Below are 18852 nucleotides of genomic sequence, written 5' to 3'. Positions count from 1 at the left end.
TGAGACCAAGGAGGGTTGGCAAGCAGGTGCAGTCAAGAGTCCTCGCTGTCCCCTACCTGGCACCTGTGGCTCCTCTGCATCTGTAAGGGAGCTAGTTTCCGAAGGGACAGATTTAATGCCAGTGTGCACTCACTCTGAGCCCTCTTCATTTCCCCTGCTCCCCTCCTAACCTTTATGCTCTCTCCTCGATACTTTGCAGAAATACTTGAGGACATGCTGGATAGCTGGAATAAAGAGCTGAGCTGTGGGCCCGGAAAGTGAAGTAAGAACCTGCTGCCCAAGCGTGAGGCCCCGAGTGGAATGCCCAGGGCCAGAGCAAACTAGGTGTGGTAGCTCCCACTGGCAGTCCTGGCATCCCCATAGTAAGATGGGGCACAGACACGGGAAAGTGTGAGTTATGGGCCAGCTAGCCCGGCATGTTCAGTGCTAAACAACGAAAAGAAGCTGTGGCTCAGCCTTTAATCCTAGCACTCAGGAGGCAGAGGCCATTGAGTCTCTGAGTTCAAGGCCAGGCTAGTACTCTACAGAACAAGTTCTAGGATGGCCAGGGCTACACAGAGAACCCTGTCTCAACAAAACAAAATAAACAAAACAACAGCAACAATAAAAGATAGGAAGGAAGGAGGGAGGGAGGGAAGGAAGGAAGGAAGGAAGGAAGGAAGGAAGGAAGGAAGGAAAAAGAAAGAAAAAATCTCAAAGAAAGTAAAATTGGGAACTGAGACTCCAGGTTGTCCTCCGACCTCTGTAGCACACCACCGCAGGTGCATGCCTGAGCAGAGCACGCCCAGTTCACTGCTAACCACAGCAAGAGATTTTCTTACAGGATATTATTTCCAAGGGAGTGAAATTACAAATAACAGTTCATTCAGAGCCCAGGCCACTTGCTCCTGGGGCAGTAAAGACCATGATTACACTTTTAACCTTGGGGATTAAACAGTCCTGGTTTCCCACAATTATAAAATTTGGGTAAAAAAAAAAAGCAAAATTTAGAATAATTAGAAGGCTATACATTTAAGTCAATTAGGTATAATTTACATAGCATTATAAAAAGGATCTAAGATGTTCAAGGAAAGAAAATCTCTTAAAGGCTTAATTGATAATGTGTGATTTTTTTTGTGCCCAAACATTTTAACAGACTATTATTCCACGTCACTTTGAGATAATTTGTGACCTGAGCCCAGAAAATGTTGTCATTGTAATTAATGAGGTAGACTTTATAGGACAATGTAACCACAGTGCTCAGTGGGATAAATACCAGCATTTGTGTAATGTGTGAAAGAGAGAGAGAAAGAAAGAAAGGAAAAATGGGTGTTTTGTAGCCTTTATTCATAGAGAAACAATAAGAAAAATATCACCCAGAAATGTGAGGCTGTGTTACCTATTGTTTCATTCAACATTCTCCAAAAATATCTGCCCAGTGCCAGGCACCACACTCAGGGCTGGGAATGAATGAAGCACAGAGTACACAATGCTGTTGGGGGAGGAGGAGGGAGAGGAGGAGGGGAGGAAAGGGGAAGAAGAAGAAGAAACAGAAATTTCACTTTTGTTAATATGGTTAGAAGAATTGAAAGTAGAGATTTTTGTATAGCCACATGCATGCAGTTTTATGTATATCCAACAGGCAAGACAGCATTATGCATATCCACATGCATGTTAGCATCATGTATATCCACATATATGTAGTGTTATGTATACCCACATGTATGCCAGCATCATGTATATCCACACACATGCCAGCGTCATGTATATCACATGTGTGTCAGCGTTAGGTAGAGCCAGAAGGTGGGGATAACCTAAGTCTGCATAAAGTCCAGTGACGGACTGGATAAACAAAATGTGAGCTATCACGGGCTGGAGTATGATTTAAACTTTAAAAGGAAAGGACTTCTGACACCTGCTGCTGCATGGTTGAACTTTGAGAACATTATGCTGAGTGACTAAGCCAATCCCAAAGGATTAAATACTATAGGTTCTACTTGCATGACCTTCCTAGAGTAGTCAGGATCGAAGATGGAGCAGAAATGACAGATGGACACTGGGATGTGAGACTTAGGAAGCTGCTGCTTGCTGGGGTCACAGTCACAGTTTGGAATGATGAAAGTGTTCTAGCGGACTGAAGATGTGGTGTGGCAGTAAAGTGTGCTTGCTAAGCAAGCCTGAGGCCTGGGCTTCAGATCCCAGCAACAAATCAGAAACTAGGTGTGGTCCCATGCATGCCTGAAACCCCAGCAGTGAAGGAGATGGAGGCAAGAGGATGCTGAGCCTTAACATCTGCCAATGTAGCTGGAAAAACAAACAAAAACAACTGTGAGCTCCAGGCTCACAGAGACATCTTACCTTAAAGGAACAAGGCCCAGGGATGCCCAATTCCCTCCTCCGACCTCCATACAGACACATAAGCATATTCACACCCATGTGTACACACACACATACGAGAGAGAGAGAGAGAAAGAGAGAGAGAGAGAGAGAGAGAGAGAGAGAGAGAGAGAGAGAGAGAGGAAGAATACTGGCTGGTGTTGTGTGTCAGCTTGACAAAGGCTGGAGTTATCACAGAGCAAGGAACTTCAGTTTGGGAAATGCCTCCACAAGATCCAGCTGTAAGGCATTTTCTCAATTAGTGATCAAGGGGGAAGGGCCCATCGTGGGTGGTGCCATCCCTGGGCTGGTAGTCTTGGGTTCAATAAGAGAGCAAGCCAGGGGAAGCAAGCCAGTAAAGAACATCCCTTCATAGCCTCTGCATCAGCTCCTGCTTCCTGACCTGCTTGAGTTCCAGTCCTGACTTCCTTTGGTGATGAACAGCAATGTAGGAAGTGTAAGCTGAATAAACCCTTTCCTTCCCAACCTGCTTCTTGGTCATGATGTTTGTTCAGGAATAGAAACCCTGACTAAGACAGGAGGTATTTGGACATGAAGACAGAATACAGCATCTACAGGTAGCGCGGAGTTCCTCCCACATCCCTCAGAGGAGGCAGCCTTCTAATCTCTAGAATCACAGACAATAGAGCTAAAGTCACCCAGTGTGTGGCATTTGTCATAGAAGTCCTATCAAACAGACACACAGTCATCAGAGAATCTCAATGCCAAGGACTGGTTAGTTTGCAGACTCCACTCCCAGGCCTGGTATTAAAATATAAAATATGGAGTGTGGTGGGCCACAGCTATAATGACAGCACTTTGGAGGCTGAGGGACAGATGACTACAAGTTTGAAGTCAGTCTGGGCCACCTAGTGAGATCCTGGCTCAGAAATGGCATCTGATATACACAATACAATGTAAGTAAATGTATATTATACCCACGCATGATAAACGCTCTGTAAAATGAAAAACAGAGTGATTCTTAGCATCAATAGGGAGCATTACACTGTGGCTTCCTGCCTGCCTGACAATGCAACTGTCTGTTCCACAGCATCCCTGACACAGGGACACTCAGCCCCTCCCAAAACTGAAGAATCCCAGTGACTAAATAGATTTCTTTTTTCAATCCTAGATACCCTTGCCAAAAGAAAAAAAAAATGATCCTTTTAGGCTAGTTTATTCTGTCTGCCTGCGACATGCCTGAAGCTTCCAAGTGTGCAGAAATATCACAATATACCCTGTGTGGTGATCTGCCCTGTTGGTGCCGTTGCTCCAGGACTGAGACAAAGAGAGTTAACTCATGCCATTTCATCCTGTCACCCACCATTACATGGGGACATAGACTTTGTGTCCCTGCCTCAAAGGTCGGTGTTAGCATCTACGATACCCGGCCATACCATGTTAGCTACAAGTCCTGATCACAGCTTTCAGTCACGCCATACCTTGAGCACTCTGGATCAGACCAGCAAGCTCTCCCTGTCCTTAGTGCCCGTCTTCCTTTCCCATCAGCAACAAGGCTGCCCCAGCAGCAGCTCCCTGGTGGGAATCCCCATGCATATCCCCTGCCTATCCCCTGCAATTGCATACATATCTCTGACGTCGGTACCCTCCTCTCCTGGAGTATGTGCTTCTAAGGTTCACCACGACACAGTGTTACGTGAAATAGACCATCTGTAACTACCGATGAGTGAAGGAAGGAATGACTCCTCCAGGGAAAAAACAGTTTCCCATCATACACAATACACTCCCAAATGTGGACGAGAGGATGCATATCCCAGGATAACATTCTCCATTTGGGTACCTAGATACGTAGCATGGTCCATAGCTTCTAGACTCCTTACCTGAAGAGAGGCCCATCCCTAACACATGAGAACCTCTCTAGCAGTGTGGCTATCCTTAGCACCCAGGATACCGTGTCCTTATTGATGCACCTAAGATTCTCATTGACTTTATTATTGATATTGATGGTGGTGGTGGTGATGATGATATAGCCAAGGGGTGAATGTAGGCCCATGGTCAATCATAAACCTATCAGTCTTTTTCAAACAACTGATGTCAGATTTTCTCCATCCGGTGCTGAACTAATTGATTCCATTTTTCTCTAAAGACGGGATTAATCTTTATTCCTGCTACATGTCATGTTATTGGTTTCCACCCATCATTTTAGCCCAACTAAAACCTCTTCAACTCTCAGATCTGGCATTTGACCCACAGCTCTGTGACAGGAAGTGAGTATAGAGTGAGAAGTCCCCAGTGTCCCCTTCATCCTTGTTCCCCATAAGCCTGCTAGCAGAGCCTCTGGGGGAAGGGAGAGCCCTGCTCAGACTTCTGGGGAGGCCTCCCAGAGGTAGCCCTAGGTTTGTCCAACAAAAGATAAAGTTGCCCTGGCTGTCTCCTCAGCCATCTTAGTCCTCTGAACCAGCCCTGTTGATCTAGTCCCATGCAGAGAGGGAACGGATCGTCGGCTGTTAATGACAACCATTCTGCCAAGCATTTCCACGCTAGCTCTTCGCAGATCGGTTGAAAGCTTTTCTCAGCACCAATATTAATATGAAATGTATCATTGTATTTTCCATAATCCAACTTTCCCTCCTTTTGGGGGAGGGGGATGACGACCCTCTCTCTCTCTTTCCAGTTTTCCGTAATTCCATCTGGCTAAATTAAGGATTGTCAAAAGCCAGAGACTGTGTTCCCAGTAACTGAGCGACTCTCCACAGCTCTCTCCTCTTGTGAGTGCTTGTGAGATGTTTCTGCTATCTCTTCTCTTTGGGATGTTCATCCTTAGTGGAGAAAAAAAGACCCAGAGAGCCAAGTCCTAAATATGCAGGCCAGGATTCTGGGTCCTTGGTGACTCCCATCCTGAGTTCAAATGTCCTGGCTCTTTATCTCTCTCTCAGTTCATTGTAGGAAGGTGGCTTCTGCATTCCTATGAATTTCAGGGTCAGGAGTCAGAGACGCACCAACCAAGACACAGACCATCTTTCCTACAAACGTCTCAACCTCACAGCCCCGTTACAGAAAGGCTGACCCGTTACATTCCCACAGATAATAATTGTTCATCGACTGTTTACTCAAAGATGTTCTTAGCAATTTGCATCCAATCAAATGAGCTCGCACGTTCTGAAGTATCTGAGGTGAATTGGAAAACGGAAGGCAATTTGCAGCTGGTTTTCTTTTTTTTTTAAGATTTATTTTTATTTTTAAGTACGTGTACATGTGTGCATCTGTGTGTGCTTTGTGCACAGGAATGCAGATGCCGGCACAAGACAGAAGAGGGTGTCGTGTACCCTGGAGTTGGTGCTGGGTACTGAACTTGGGTCCGCTGCAAGGGTAGTATGCACTTTTAACTGCTGAGCCATCTAAAGTAGGTCTTCTTTTTTTTTTTTTTTTTTTTTTTAACTATGCCATCACATTGAGAAATCCTGGGCCTGTAAACATCTAAATATCCCACATACAATAACGTAGGCACCATGGGACATTGTACATGAACTTCAACTTACACTGTCTCAAAGGGACAAGTTCATCTTGAGACTATTTAGTTGTCTGCTCCGTTGTGTTGCCTGTAGGCTCCACGGCAGTTCTTGGCATGCTACGGGCTGACCACTGAGACGATCGGCTAACATCAGAGCCTCGCTCACCACAGTGGGCCTGGGACAGCCAGGTTCCTGCCTAGGTCCTGGCAAGTGTCTAGTTGTGTCCCTTTGACTTGCTTATGTATTCCAGTAAGGATAATAGATTGTATAGTCATTCCAGCTAGCGTGGAAAGGCTGAGAATCCATCCACATTGGGCACTGGGAGACAAGGCTGACATCCATATGCGCATATTTAAAATGCCATCTCGAAGCAGCAGAGTTTCGAAAAATGCAGTGAAGTTACTAGAGATCTGGATTTTTATCAGAAAAGTCAAGAGATAGATCCGTTTATGGGTTAGCTTGGGACTTGCCACCAAGCTCCTACAAGCTTGCTCATCTTAGGGGGAGCAGTCTAGAGTGATGTGGAGACGGGGATCCACAGAACACAGAGTCCAAACCTGTGGGTAGAGGTCAGAGGTCAACCCTAGGTGTCATTCTCCAAGCACTATCTATCTACCTTGTGCTTTGGAGACAGGGTCTCTCACTACGCTGGGGCTTCACAAGTAGCCAGGCTGGCTGACCAGGAGCTTCTGAGTCTAGTGTTGTGAATCCAAGTTCGACCCCTCATCTGGCTCATTTTTGTGGATGCTGGGAACCAAACTCAGGTTCTCATGCTTGTATAGTGAGCACATTGCCACCTGAACCATTGCCTTCCACGTGAACACTTGAGTCTTACTTCCCCAGTATCTTTGTGTGTGTGTGTGTGTGTGTGTGTGTGTGTGTGTGTGTGTGTGTGCGCGAGTGAATGCGCTCAGTGTCTTGATTCCTTCACACACCCCACCTAGAGACATCTATGGAACTGTCTTCTGAGACTGATGGCAGGAGAAGAGGTGCAGGTCTCCATCGAATAGGCCTTTCCTTTGAATAAGAACTGTGGAGATGACGGGGCTCTGGGCCTTTTCTCTTAGACACAAAACTCTAAATCTGTGATAACCAATCAACTTTCAACTGCACCTGAATGAAGTTATGGGATAAAGGCCCATGGTGGCTAAAGGCTCTCCATCCAGGGCCCCATAATAAATCTCCCATAAGGAAAATATTCCTACACAACGCGTCGATGTGTAAACACGTCTGTGTGTTGGCCAAGCCGGTGAGAAGCGTGTGTCAGCAGGACAAGGTGGCTTGAGGACAGATCTGTAGTTAACCTGTCAACGTGTGAGAAGAGAGGATCCCAGTGTGACTGCATTACTAATAATATTACTAATAGTTCTTAGTAGTGGTAGGAATTACTAAGGACAATAAACTAGAATTCACACTTGTGCTGGGTCCTTAATTGCATTGTATTGCTTATGGTATAGCAATGAAAAGCTGGCTGAGGGCTGGAGAGACCTTAGCAGTTAAGAGTACTAGCTGTTCTCCCAGAGGAACCAGATTCGACTCACAGAATCCACATAGCAGCTTATAATGGTCTGCAACTCAAATTCCAGGAGACCTAATACCCTCTTCTGGCCTCTGAGGGCACCAGTCACACACATGATGTACAGACACACAGGCAGACAAAATAACCATACACATTCAATAAAGTAGATAAATCTTTTTTAAACACCCAACTATTTCCAACAGATGTGACAATAGTGAGCTTGTACCTATCCTAGGGACTCCGCACCAATGAATCTCACAGGACTTCGGACTTCCTCCATTTACAGAGAGACATTGCCATCTCCTTCCTTCCATCTGTAGGGCTGCTGATTGCGTATACACACACAGTTGACCCTTGGTTATGTGCAGGAGTCACTCTCAAGACCCCCTTACCAACACCAAACAAAGCCCACACATGCTCAGAAATCCTGCATAGAGAGCCACAGGGTTTCCCAGACCTGATACATAGCCACCGGTTAACTGTTTGAGCCCAGCACACGGGGTGAGAGCTGTGCCACTGATTTCTGCCCCCAACCCTGTGCTTATGCCACCTAGAGATGATGGCTAAACATAGTCTATCAATATCAGGGCTGCATAAAGAGCCGTGACGCTGTGTTATTTAAAGGATCCTCTACATTGGTCTTTTGACATTCATTTCCCCCTGATAGGTGGCTGACTGAATCCACCGACTCCACAGACACATGTGTCCCACTTATGTATGGGAATAGTTATGTCACCTGCTAAGACTTTATTTTTGACAGTAGGGCATTTTATTGTGCCATTTAAAGCAGCAGAAAAAAAATAAATATTCTCAAAAGAGAGGCATAGTTTAGAAAGCCCGTCTGCTTCAGTTGGAAGAATGCATACATAAACTATAGCATAAAACCTGCTATTTCTCCCAAAGGCTGCTCTTTGTATCAGAATTGTTCACAGTCTCTCTCTCTCTCTCTCTCTCTCTCTCTCTCTCTCTCTCTCTTTCGATAGTTTCTCTGTATAGCCCTGGAGTTTGCTCTGTAGATCAGGCTGACCTCGAACTCAGAGATCTACCTGCCCCTGCCTCCCAAGTGCTGGGATTAAAGGTGTGAGCCATTACGCCCAGCTTCACATGCTATATGTTCTAAGTGAGTCTGCAAAGCATTTCATCCATAATTCTTCTTGCCATCCCAGCACCTATGCTATCGGTGATAAAAGGAGACTAAGGAGTTAATGTACACATTAGGCTCTCGGTCTCTAACATTATATTTAATTATATTAAGAACACAGCCAGCTAACAGAATGTATCTTCCACACTGGAAGCCAGCCTGTCAAAGCCCAACTCTAGTCCTTCCTCACTGAAGTGAAGGAGGATCTGGGTCTACTAACTCACAGGAGTGAGGCTAGGTTAATCTTCTTGGTGGCCTGGAACTTACCATACCTGTTGTGTGTCAGCCTACCTGCCTGAAAAATGAGCCCCTTACTGTTCTTTGGGCTTGCCCCCACTTCCCATCTCACATTGGACTTGTGTCCCCCTCTGTCCCCTCTTTTCTCAAGGCCCTCTGTCCTCTCCTCTGCACATCCCCTTCCTTCTGCTGTTGAACTCCTCAGCACCCGGGACCTGCACATGATGGTCCTTGTGTGCCTGCTTTCGGCTCTGTACTCCCTAGGAACCAAGACTAGACCCTCTGGGTGCTTGGGAGTTAGAGACTGGTCCCAGTCGGATTGCACCATCACGCCTAGAGCATGCCTGATGAAGATGGTGACTGTGGTCACCTCTTGGGCCGTGTCCCCACGGAAGCTGCATTGTTGACTCCAGGATGGTACTCAGTAGATCACAGAATGAAAAAAAAAAAAAAAAACCCAACTCCCCCTCCCCCCTTTACCAGTAAAGCTCTTTATGTTACTGAACTGGTTTCCATTTTAAGCTAATTAGTAAACTGCATTTTGGCTCTTTAACTGGCTAGCTTAAATTTAGCTCATCTTTTCCCTTAAAGTCAAGCTGTTGGTGAGGTCTGCAAGATTTGCAATTAAAATCCTAACTCATTTCCAAAAGAACGCAAGCCTCCCCCCACCCCCACCTCCACCCCACCCCCATCTTTCCTATCTTCAGTTTTGGCCCCACCAGGGAGGGACCCACGTGGACAGAGCAGACCATCCCTAACTAGCAGAGAACCCACGAGCCAAGTCAACGCCCTTGGTTGCCTCCCAAACAAGCAGGACCCATGCCCATGGCTGAAAAGAGTCTCTCAGGGGAGCAGCTGAGCCACTATCCCAGTGGGGCTTTTAAAGGTTTTTAAAGGTTTCAGCAACCTCCCTAGGACTAGCAATGTAGAGCTATCAGGAGTCCCCTGGTATGCTGGCCATGATATGTTTCAGTTGCTGAACATAGGGGTGGGTCCTGTGGGGGTCTCAGTAGAACAGCCTGAGTGGCAGGAAAGAAAGGTATACATGGGAGTTGGGGGAGGGAGACAACACACAAATACAGAATACAACACAGTCATCATGGCCAACCAGAACACCAGAGGGGAGGCTGGGTCCCTTTGGGTTCCCAGGGTATCTAAGAACACCTGGTGAGGAATACAGACAGCGATGAAGGCTTTGGTCACCAGCCCTTCCCTGTCTGTGACCAGAGTCATTCTGAGAACTGGACAGAGTTCCCTGGCCCCAGAATCTCACCTTACAGACTCCCAGTCCACCCTTTGCACATTGCCGAGCCTGCTCTTCCTCCTATCCTGCCCCCCTGGAGCCACGCCAGAGGCTCTTCTGACCAAGCCCTTCCTTGTCTCCATGCATGGTTCAGAGGCTCCCACCACAGCCCAGCATCCCAGCCCCAGGTAGGTCCAGATGAAGAATAGGAGTGCCAGTAGATGCTCACCCAACCTTCTCGGAGCAGAAGACAGACACCGAGCCTGGTCCTCCCTGTGCGAGCCACCCGGCTGTCCCTCCTCCAAAGGGAGCCTGGAGGCAGAGCAGACAATGAGCAGACTGTGCCTCTCATGTCCTCCTGGCCGTCAGTAAAGCCATCCATTACGCAAGCTCTAACGAGACCCCTAGACCCCCAGAACTGCTCCCGGAATGGGGTTGGGAGGGGGACAGTCACCTCAGCCAGCCGGCTCCTCTTCCCATCCAGGCTCCTGCTTTCTGCCACAAGACCTTGTGTATCTGGGAGGTGGTATGTAGGGCAGATGGGGCTGCCTCAGGGGGCCGCCTGCACTTAGTGAAATGAGCTCTGGGGCCTGGGAATTCTATTGAACAGAGAGGACTCTGGGAGTGAGGCCTGTACCTCTGCAGTTGGATAATTATTCTGGGGAAATCTGGAACCCTTTGTTCTCTCAGCAGCTTGGTCCTGAGAGGTGCGCTCCCTCCATGGATCTGATGCAGGGACTTTGGAAGCTTCTGGGTCCTTCTAGCCTAGCCTCCTAGGGTGCCAGTCAAGTCGGGGCTCCAGGTGCATGCCCATGAGCTAGTGAGAGACACATATGGTAAATGTGTCAGGAACGGAAACATGTTTCCTTTAGGGACTTTGCCTTCTTCTTTGGTTGTTCATCTGACATTTGGAATGACAAAATAAACTTCCTAGGGCCAGCAGGATAGCGCACTAGGTAAAGGCACTTGTGGCTAAGCCTGAAGAGCCTGTGTTGGAGTCTCTGGACCCACATAGTAAGAGAACTGACTCCCACAAGTTGTCCTCTGACTTCTACATGCGCACTGTGGTAGATGTGTGCAAGTGTGCACGCATGTACACTAAATTACTACAGTAAAACTTTAAAGATAATAACTTTCCTTTTAGGAAACCACAGTTAGAGGTGGTGGGCATCATTATTGCACAGCCACATTTAAATAGCAAAATAAGAAGCTGGCAGCCTTTTGTTGCTGCCGTGTGTGTGTGTGTGTGTGTGTGTGTGTGTGTGTGTGTGTGTGTGACAGAGAGACACAGAGAGAGAGTATATATGTATGACAGAGAGACAGAGAGACAGTGTGTGTGTGTGTGTGTGTGTGAGAGAGAGAGAGAGAGAGAGAGAGAGAGAGAGAGGGAGGGAGAGAGAGAGAGAGTATGTTTGTGTGTATGTAAGAGAGAAAGACTGGGTATGTATGTGTGTGTGTGTGTGTGTGTGTGTGTGTGTGAGTGTGGCAGAGAGACAGAGTGTGTGTATGTGACAGAGAGAGACAGAGACAGAAAGTCAGAGACAGAGAAAGCACTCAGGTTTGTGTTTGTGTGTGACAGAGAGACAGAGAGGAAGTATATGTATGGGATGGGGGAGTCAGGATCTTACAAAAAAAATCTTTGAGTTGTTTCAACTGAGGAATGAACTCTAAGTGACTTTGGGCTCTGGTCACTGTAGGCCCCAGAAGAAGGTGTGGGAGCACCACAGTTGGGCACCCTGCTTCTGAGACAGCCTAAGACCATTCCGTAGCAGCTCAGAATGCAAAGCCCTGTGGGCTGTGTGGGGAGGGTCCGAATTGCATTTCATTCCTTCACTGAGTGCCTCGTTAGGAGCACCTGCTCCTTGTCTATCATGCTGGAGAGCACCACGGGTCACACATGGGTTGTGACCTACTAATGGCCCATAAAATCAATTTAGCAGAGACTAAGAGGGCCAGCCACAACCCAAAATATGTGGAACCAAGCAGAAAAATATCAGAATATGCCCAGGAAGCTAGGGAAAAATGTGAAGTTGGGGGCCTTTGCGTCCCTTGCTATGAACAAGACCGTCCACAGGCACCATCAGAAATCAGACTCTGGACCAAGTAGTAAGGGAACAGCCAAGGCCCTGAGGTTAGTAACAGCAGTCAGGGCTCAGACGCCACCCCGCCAACAAAACACGGTACGACTGCCTTTGAATTCTTATACCCAGGGACTACACCACACTGCTCTCAGTCCTGGCCTGGGAGGCTCCTCCATGAATTGATCAGCAGTTAATGCAGAGATCCACAACTGGCCAAAGCTCTGAGATTAGACTGCTGAGAGCCCAGCCCTAAATGGGACACCTACATCAACACCACAAGGCTCAATGAACATCTCAGAAGAGGGAACAGCTGGGGAACAGGAGCCATCTGTAAAGCACCATCTTCTGGGGGTGGCGTGGCCAGGGCAGCCAGAAATTCTGAGACGCCATGGTCATTTGCACCAGACACGTAGTTAGATGGGGCCTGTCAACATTACAACATGGAATCAGGGAGAGGGTCTTGAGGCCCCAGCCCTAAATAAGAAACTTTGGGCATTTAACTATGGCTGCTGGGGGAGGGGGAGGGGGAGGGAGAGGGGCATCATTTTCTTCAGAGGAGGAGCTGTGCAGAAGTCGCCTGTGTCTGAAAAACAATCACTAGCCCATGTGTCCATGTAAGCAACTCTACTTAACACCAAGCTACACAGACACACAGACACACACGGGGTGAGGGGGAGGACACATTAAAGCAGGAACAGGGGTTGATGGGAAGAGGAGGTTCAGTGGCATTGCATGAACATGCGTGCACGTGTGTGAGTGTGTGCGTGATTGTGATTGTACATGTATGCATGAAATAATAAATTTTAAGAAATTTTCAAGAGGCACTAGGTGTGGCGGCACACACCTAATCCCAGCACTCAGGAAGCAGAGACAGGCAGATCTTTGAGTTCAAGGCCAGTCAGAGTAACACAGAGAAACCCTGCCTCAAAAAATAGCCCCCACCCCCAAAAAGGGAACAGACATTTCTGAGAAGAAACCCACACGTAGTGAACCTCTCGGTTTTGAGGCTTTGCCTGGAGGCCAAACACATCTGTGAGGTAATGCAACTAAAATTCCAAGAGATGACCTGCTGGCTTTCCATCCAGCAGAATCAGGAGGAGGGAAAGGAGGAGGGAGAGGAGGAGGGAGAGGTGATCCAAGAAAGGGCAGAGTCAGAGAAACAGAACCCCAGATCCTGTGTGTGAGTCCTGCCAGATCCTCTGGCTGATCCCCAAATCACTCATCCTCTGACACGTATTAAAATCTTAAGCAAGATGTGAGCCCCAAGCCACCATAGATGTCAGAGTCTGAAGTTTCTGTCCAACCAAGTTAACTAACAAAAATGTCAACACTTGGGGCTAAAGAGATGGTTCAGCAGTCAGGACTGCTTTCTGATCTTCCAGAGAACCCAGGTTCAGAATTCCCTGTCACCCAGTGCCTGCCACCCAGTGCCAGGGGTTCTAGGACCCTCTCCAGGCTTCTGCAGGGACCCACACCTATGGCACTCTCTCTGCCTCTCTGTCAATCTCTGTCTCTCTGTCAATCTCTGTCTCTCTGCCTCTCTCTGTCTCACTGTATCTCTGTTTCTGTCTTTCTGTATCTTATTTGACTCTCTCTATCTCTGTCTCTCTATCCGTCTCTCTATCTCTCTGTGTCTCTCTGTCTCTATATCTCTGTCTCTCTCTATCTCTTTCTCTATGCCTCTCTATATCTCTGTCTCTCTGTCTTTCTTCCTCTCTCTCACCTCTTTTCTCCCCTCTCTGCAGGAAAAGCAACTCAGTTTTAAGGAAGAACTCAGGTAGCACACATCAATTCTACAATGACCGATATACTAAAATTAATTTGACAAAAACTTTAAAGTAGCTATTGTATCAAATGTTTTCACTAAGATAAAATTTTACATAATCAATATAAAGATAACACATCTCAACCAAGAAGTATAAAATATAATAGTGAACTAATTGTTCATAATGACCCAAAAATGGAAAACAAAACAAAACAAAAAACCTCAATGTGTACTATCTGGTGAATGGGTAAAAAAAAATGTGTTATGTCCATATAATGAACTATTACTCGGCCATAAAAACAAAGTATGGGTATAAGCCACAACACGGGCAAAGTTGAAGCATTACATTAAACAAACACATTAAACAAACAAGGCAGACACTAAACACTTCATAGTGTATGATTCCCGTTGGAGGCATAGCAGAGTTTCACTATGAAATGTTCTTCACACGTCATGAGTGTGAACACTTGGTCCCCACAGCTGCTCTGTGAGGCTGTGGAGCCTTCAGGACATAGGGCTTAGCTAGCAGATACAAGCCATAGGGCAGGCTTAGATCTAGCTCCTGGCTCCTGACCCTCTGAGATGCAGTAGGCTGTCACAGCACCAAGAGTGGAGCCCCAGCCACTGTGCCTTCTCCTCCATGATAAACTGCATCCCCTTTATCCAGGAACCAAAACAAACCCCTCCTCTTTTAGGGTGATTTTGTTGGGTATTCTGTCCTAGTGACAGGGAGTGCTAACTAGTACAAGAGCACACAGGGCTGTTGAGAGCAGGCAAATCCACAAAGATTAGAAAGGAGACTGGGGGGGAGGGGTGCGGGGTGGGTGGAGTGGAATGCAGGAGTAGGAAATGATTGGTTGATCACCAGAGTGGTTTCTGCTTGGGGTTAATGAAAGGTTTTTAACTTTAATATTGGCAATTGCTAAGTAACTCTGGGGACAGAGCACTGACTTGAATTCTTACATGGACTCAAGTGAACATCGTACAACTGTGCAGAGTCTGAAATCAAAGAAGTCACTGAATAGATTCCATGTCATCGAAAACAGCAGAAAAAGTCAGAGAACTGGTAGAGAGACAAATGCAAGGTGTGTAGTAAGACAGAGAAGGAAGGGAGAGGAAAGGAGGGGGAGGGAGAGGGAAGGAGGGGGAGTGGGAGAAAGAAAAGTTGTGGGGGAGGGGAAGGGAGAGGCAGGGAAGAGGAGGGGAAGAGAGGGTGAGAGACAAAAAGGGAGAAGAGGAGAAAGAGAAAGCCTAGGCTCTGTAGGAACTGGGCAGACAAGAGCAAGGACAAACTGAGTGAAGCTCCCAGAACAGTAGAGGAGGCAGAAGGGACTTGTGGGAAATGTGCCTGGGGTGGGGTTGTTTCAGATCAAGGATCGAAGCCCATGGCCTCTTCTACACAGAGAAAGAGGTGGGGGGCAGATGGCATGAGTCCCCAAGCTCCTCTACTCCCTGGCTGGCTTCCCTGGAGACCAACTTCAGAGCAATTCAGAGGACATTAGCCTGCACGGCATTCTGATTCCTCATAACGCAGGTTAAAACTATGATGCCGTGTGCCTGTGATCCCAATGCAGGAGAGGAAGAGCCAAGGGCATCCCTGGGACCTGATAGCTTCCAGCCTCGCCAGCTTGGTGAGATCCTGACCAAGGAGATGCCCTGTCTCAAAACAAAACAACAAAAAATGTGGGCAGTGACAGAAGGATGCCACCCAAGGTTGTCACATGAGAGCAAACATGCAGGCTCACTTAAAATAAGTAAATAAGTAAATACAGTGCTCCTGTTTTAATGCTCTGAGCTAGCCTGTTCATCAAAGACAGGCATAGCCGGAGCTAGCCCACGTTCTTCCCTACAGTTTTGAAGTCTCTTCTTCCAAGGCAGCACCATCAGCTCTACAGCCCTGAATCAATACCCAAACAGACACCACCTCCCTGGTCCAGACTCTGCAAGCCTTTTGAGCTCTCACCCCACTGAAGGGTCCTTCTGACTGCTCAGTCCAATCTGGGGCCCACATGTCCTTGTAAAGGTTTCCTTTAACACAAAGCTCTGAGGTGACCACAATGCCTCACCGCTAATACAAGAACGGACCTTACATCCAATGTACACCTCCAGTGTGGGGGTGACTTTCCCTATCCTTGCCATAGACAAAGCTACAGGGAACCCCAAGGTGTGCTCTTAGATCAGAACGACTTGGCCCTGATCCAGCTGTGTGTGCTCCCTACCCCTGGCCTTGGGCAGACTAGACTTGCAGAGTCATATGTGGGGCCCAGTGGAAGAATAAATATAAAGTGGAGTTTTAGTTAATCACCTAGGATGCTGTAGAAGTTTGTGTGTTGTACGCGTGCACATGTGTGTATGTGCATGCATACGTGTGCACGTGCGTGCACGTGTGTGTATGTATATATGTGTGTTCATGTGTGTGTATTTGCATGTGCATGTGTGTGTGTTCATGTGTGTGTGTGTATTTGCATGTGCATGTGTGTGTATTTGCACTTGCACGTGTGTGTGTTCATGTGCGTGTGTATGTATTTGCACGTGCATGTGTGTGTTCATGTGCGCGTGTGTGTATTTGCACATGCATGTGTGTATATTTGCACGTGCATGTGTGTGTTCGTGTGTGTGTATTTGCACATGCATGTGTGTGTATTTGCACGTGCATGTGTGTGTTTGCACGTGCATGTGTGTGTGTGATGTGTGTGTAAACAGTAAAGCAAGATGAAGCCCCCTTTACCCCCACTTTGACCTACAATAAAGGATTTTGTATTATTTTGAGACAGATTTTACCATTTTGCAAACATCCTGCATTTTCTCAAGCGATTCCCTTTCTCCACCCCGGTTTACAGAGAAAGAAACTGAGGTTTAGAAAGGATGCCTCGCCCAACAAGAATGACTGGCAAGTACTGGAACTAGACCCAGCTCCCAGCCACGAGTCCTGCCTTGTAGTCCCTCTCAGCTATAGCAAGCTCTGTTACAGAACCCCTCTTCTTTGCAATCTAAACTCATGGCTACTTTCCACTGAAGTCCGGGCTTGGCTGTGGAAATATGAAGTAAACTCTGAAGTTTCTCCCCAAGCCTTCTTCTCACATGGTCTCCATGGTGATGGGAAAATATTATGCAATGGAGGAATTATGGGAATATGAATCAGCAGAAGCAGGGAGAGAGACCTCTGGGAAGCAGGGACTCCCAGTGGACGCGCAGCCTTTTCAGGGTAAAGCCCTAGGATGATGGATTGGCCTTTGCTTCCTGGAGAAGCCAGCGCCAGGCTCACTGCATTAGAGGCTGACCTGTGCGCTCCCTGCAAACACTCACAAGAAAAGCAATGGCCGTTTATTAGTGTGATTGCTGCCTGGCAACACAGAGTTATGGAAATCTGCTGGCTCCATTAAATTTTAAACATCACTCCTCGCCAAGTGAAACAAATTACTGATATTGGGTTGGGTAGACATTTAATGTTGTCCAGTAGAGTGTCAATGGTGAAGAGCTGAAGCCTGGTTTGGGGGCATCATGTGCTGGAGTTGCTGGGATGGAATGTCCAGGTGAGGCTGTGGCTGATAAACCCTCCCCCAAAACAAAACACCCATCTAAATGTGTGGTTTTTTTTTTAAAGTTATCAATTGAGTTCCTTGAGTAATTAAAAATAAAATTCTAATATGGACCAGTAATCCTGTTTCTAGATATATACCCAAAAGAACTAGGAACAGGGGTGCGAACAGAGATTCCCCGTTTGTGTTCATGGTAACCCTATCCACAGTAGACAAGGGTGGAAAAAGCCGGAGTAGCCACAGATGGATAAGTGGATACCCCGTCCCGCCTGTACACAGGGAGTCAACTGAGTCTTGGCTCATAGCAACACTTGCTACAACATAAATGAACCAAGAGGATGCCACACTGAGTAATAGAAGACAGATGCAGACAGGCAGTGGTGGCGCACGCCTTTAATCCCAGCTCTTGGGAGGCAGAGGCAGGCGGATTTCTGAGATCAAGGCCAGCCTGGTCTACAGAGTGAGTTCCAGGACAGCCAGGGCTACACAGAGAAACCCTGTCTCAAAACAAAACAAAACAAAACAAAACAAAACAAAACAAAAAACAAAAAAAACAACAAAAAAGATAAAGACGGTAGGATGGTAATTACTAGAGCCTGGGTGTTGGAGGGGACGGGTGGTTGGTTAATGGGGACAGTTCTGGAAATCAGTGGTGGGAACTGCCTTAAATGTACTGAGCATATTTCCACTGAGACGTGGTGAGATAGCTGGGGCTTGTGGAGAGAATCTCTTGTGCGCTATGTAAAACCATTCGCCTGTCAATAAAAATGCTTATGGCTAATGAGCTAAGACAGGAGGTGGGAGTTCCATGAGAGAGAGAGAGAGAGAGAGAGAGAGAGAGAGAGAGAGAGAGAGAGAATATTCTGGGAAAGAGTTAGATGGTTAGATGGAGAGCTTTGCCCGGGATGCTGGAGGAGGCAGGGACATAAAGCCGAGGAGAGGTAAGTGACTGGTGGAGGAAGGTAGACTAGAATAACCCAGATTATTGAGACATGTGCTAGTCTGAGAACAGAGCGGGAGCTTAGGCCTGAGCATTTACTCGTGAAATATTAAGTCTCAGAGTCATTGTTTCTGGGAACAAAGTGGTCGGAAGGAAAAGCTTATAGTTACAAGTGCGGCTACGTATTTTACCACCTTAATAAACTAATAACAGCCGAGGATGTGGCTCAGTTTGCAGAGTGCTCGCCTCCTAGGCAAAAGGCTCTGGGTCATTCCCAACACCACATAAACTTGGTGTGGTGCCTGACTGTGACCTCAGCACTCAAGAGAATGTCCAGAAGTTAAGGTCATCCTTAGCTACATAGTGAGTTTGAAGCTAGCCTGGGCTACATTAGATGCTGTCTCAAAAACAGATGGGAGGGGAAGGAAAGGAAACTGCCAACAGAGAAATGAATAATACAATAATTACTCGGGTATCTCAATGCATCTCTGCACATTGGCTTGGACCCATTTCTAGCCAGGCCACAGGTCTCTCAAGCAAGCCTAAGGCACATTTCATC

General features: G+C 47.1%; 1 protein-coding gene across 7 annotated transcripts in view; it reads right to left on the bottom strand.

Moving 5' to 3' along the window:
• The window catches only part of Eml1 (echinoderm microtubule associated protein like 1), a 168575-nt gene that overhangs the window by 118459 nt on the left and 31264 nt on the right, over nucleotides 1-18852 (bottom strand). For 2 of the 7 annotated variants that reach the window (NM_001286347.1, NM_001043336.2), the window contains exon 1: nucleotides 10423-10485. The exons of 1 other annotated variant lie outside the window; for it this stretch is intronic. Coding sequence is in view for 3 of the 6 variants with exons in the window: in NM_001364193.1 (NP_001351122.1) it covers nucleotides 10198-10280; nucleotides 10423-10448 (109 nt within the window). In the remaining 3 variants the exon portion in view is untranslated. Of the gene's footprint in view, nucleotides 1-10197; nucleotides 10281-10422; nucleotides 10486-18852 lie in introns of those variants that run through there. 4 more of the 7 variants (NM_001364193.1, NM_001364197.1, XM_030246893.1 and 1 more) reach the window with 4 other exon arrangements.

This window comes from Mus musculus, chromosome 12 (assembly GCF_000001635.26).
Source record: "Mus musculus strain C57BL/6J chromosome 12, GRCm38.p6 C57BL/6J".
NCBI lineage: Eukaryota > Metazoa > Chordata > Mammalia > Rodentia > Muridae > Mus > Mus musculus.
The sequence above is the reverse complement of the archived record's forward strand: the minus strand, read 5'-3'. Positions and strand labels throughout refer to the sequence as shown.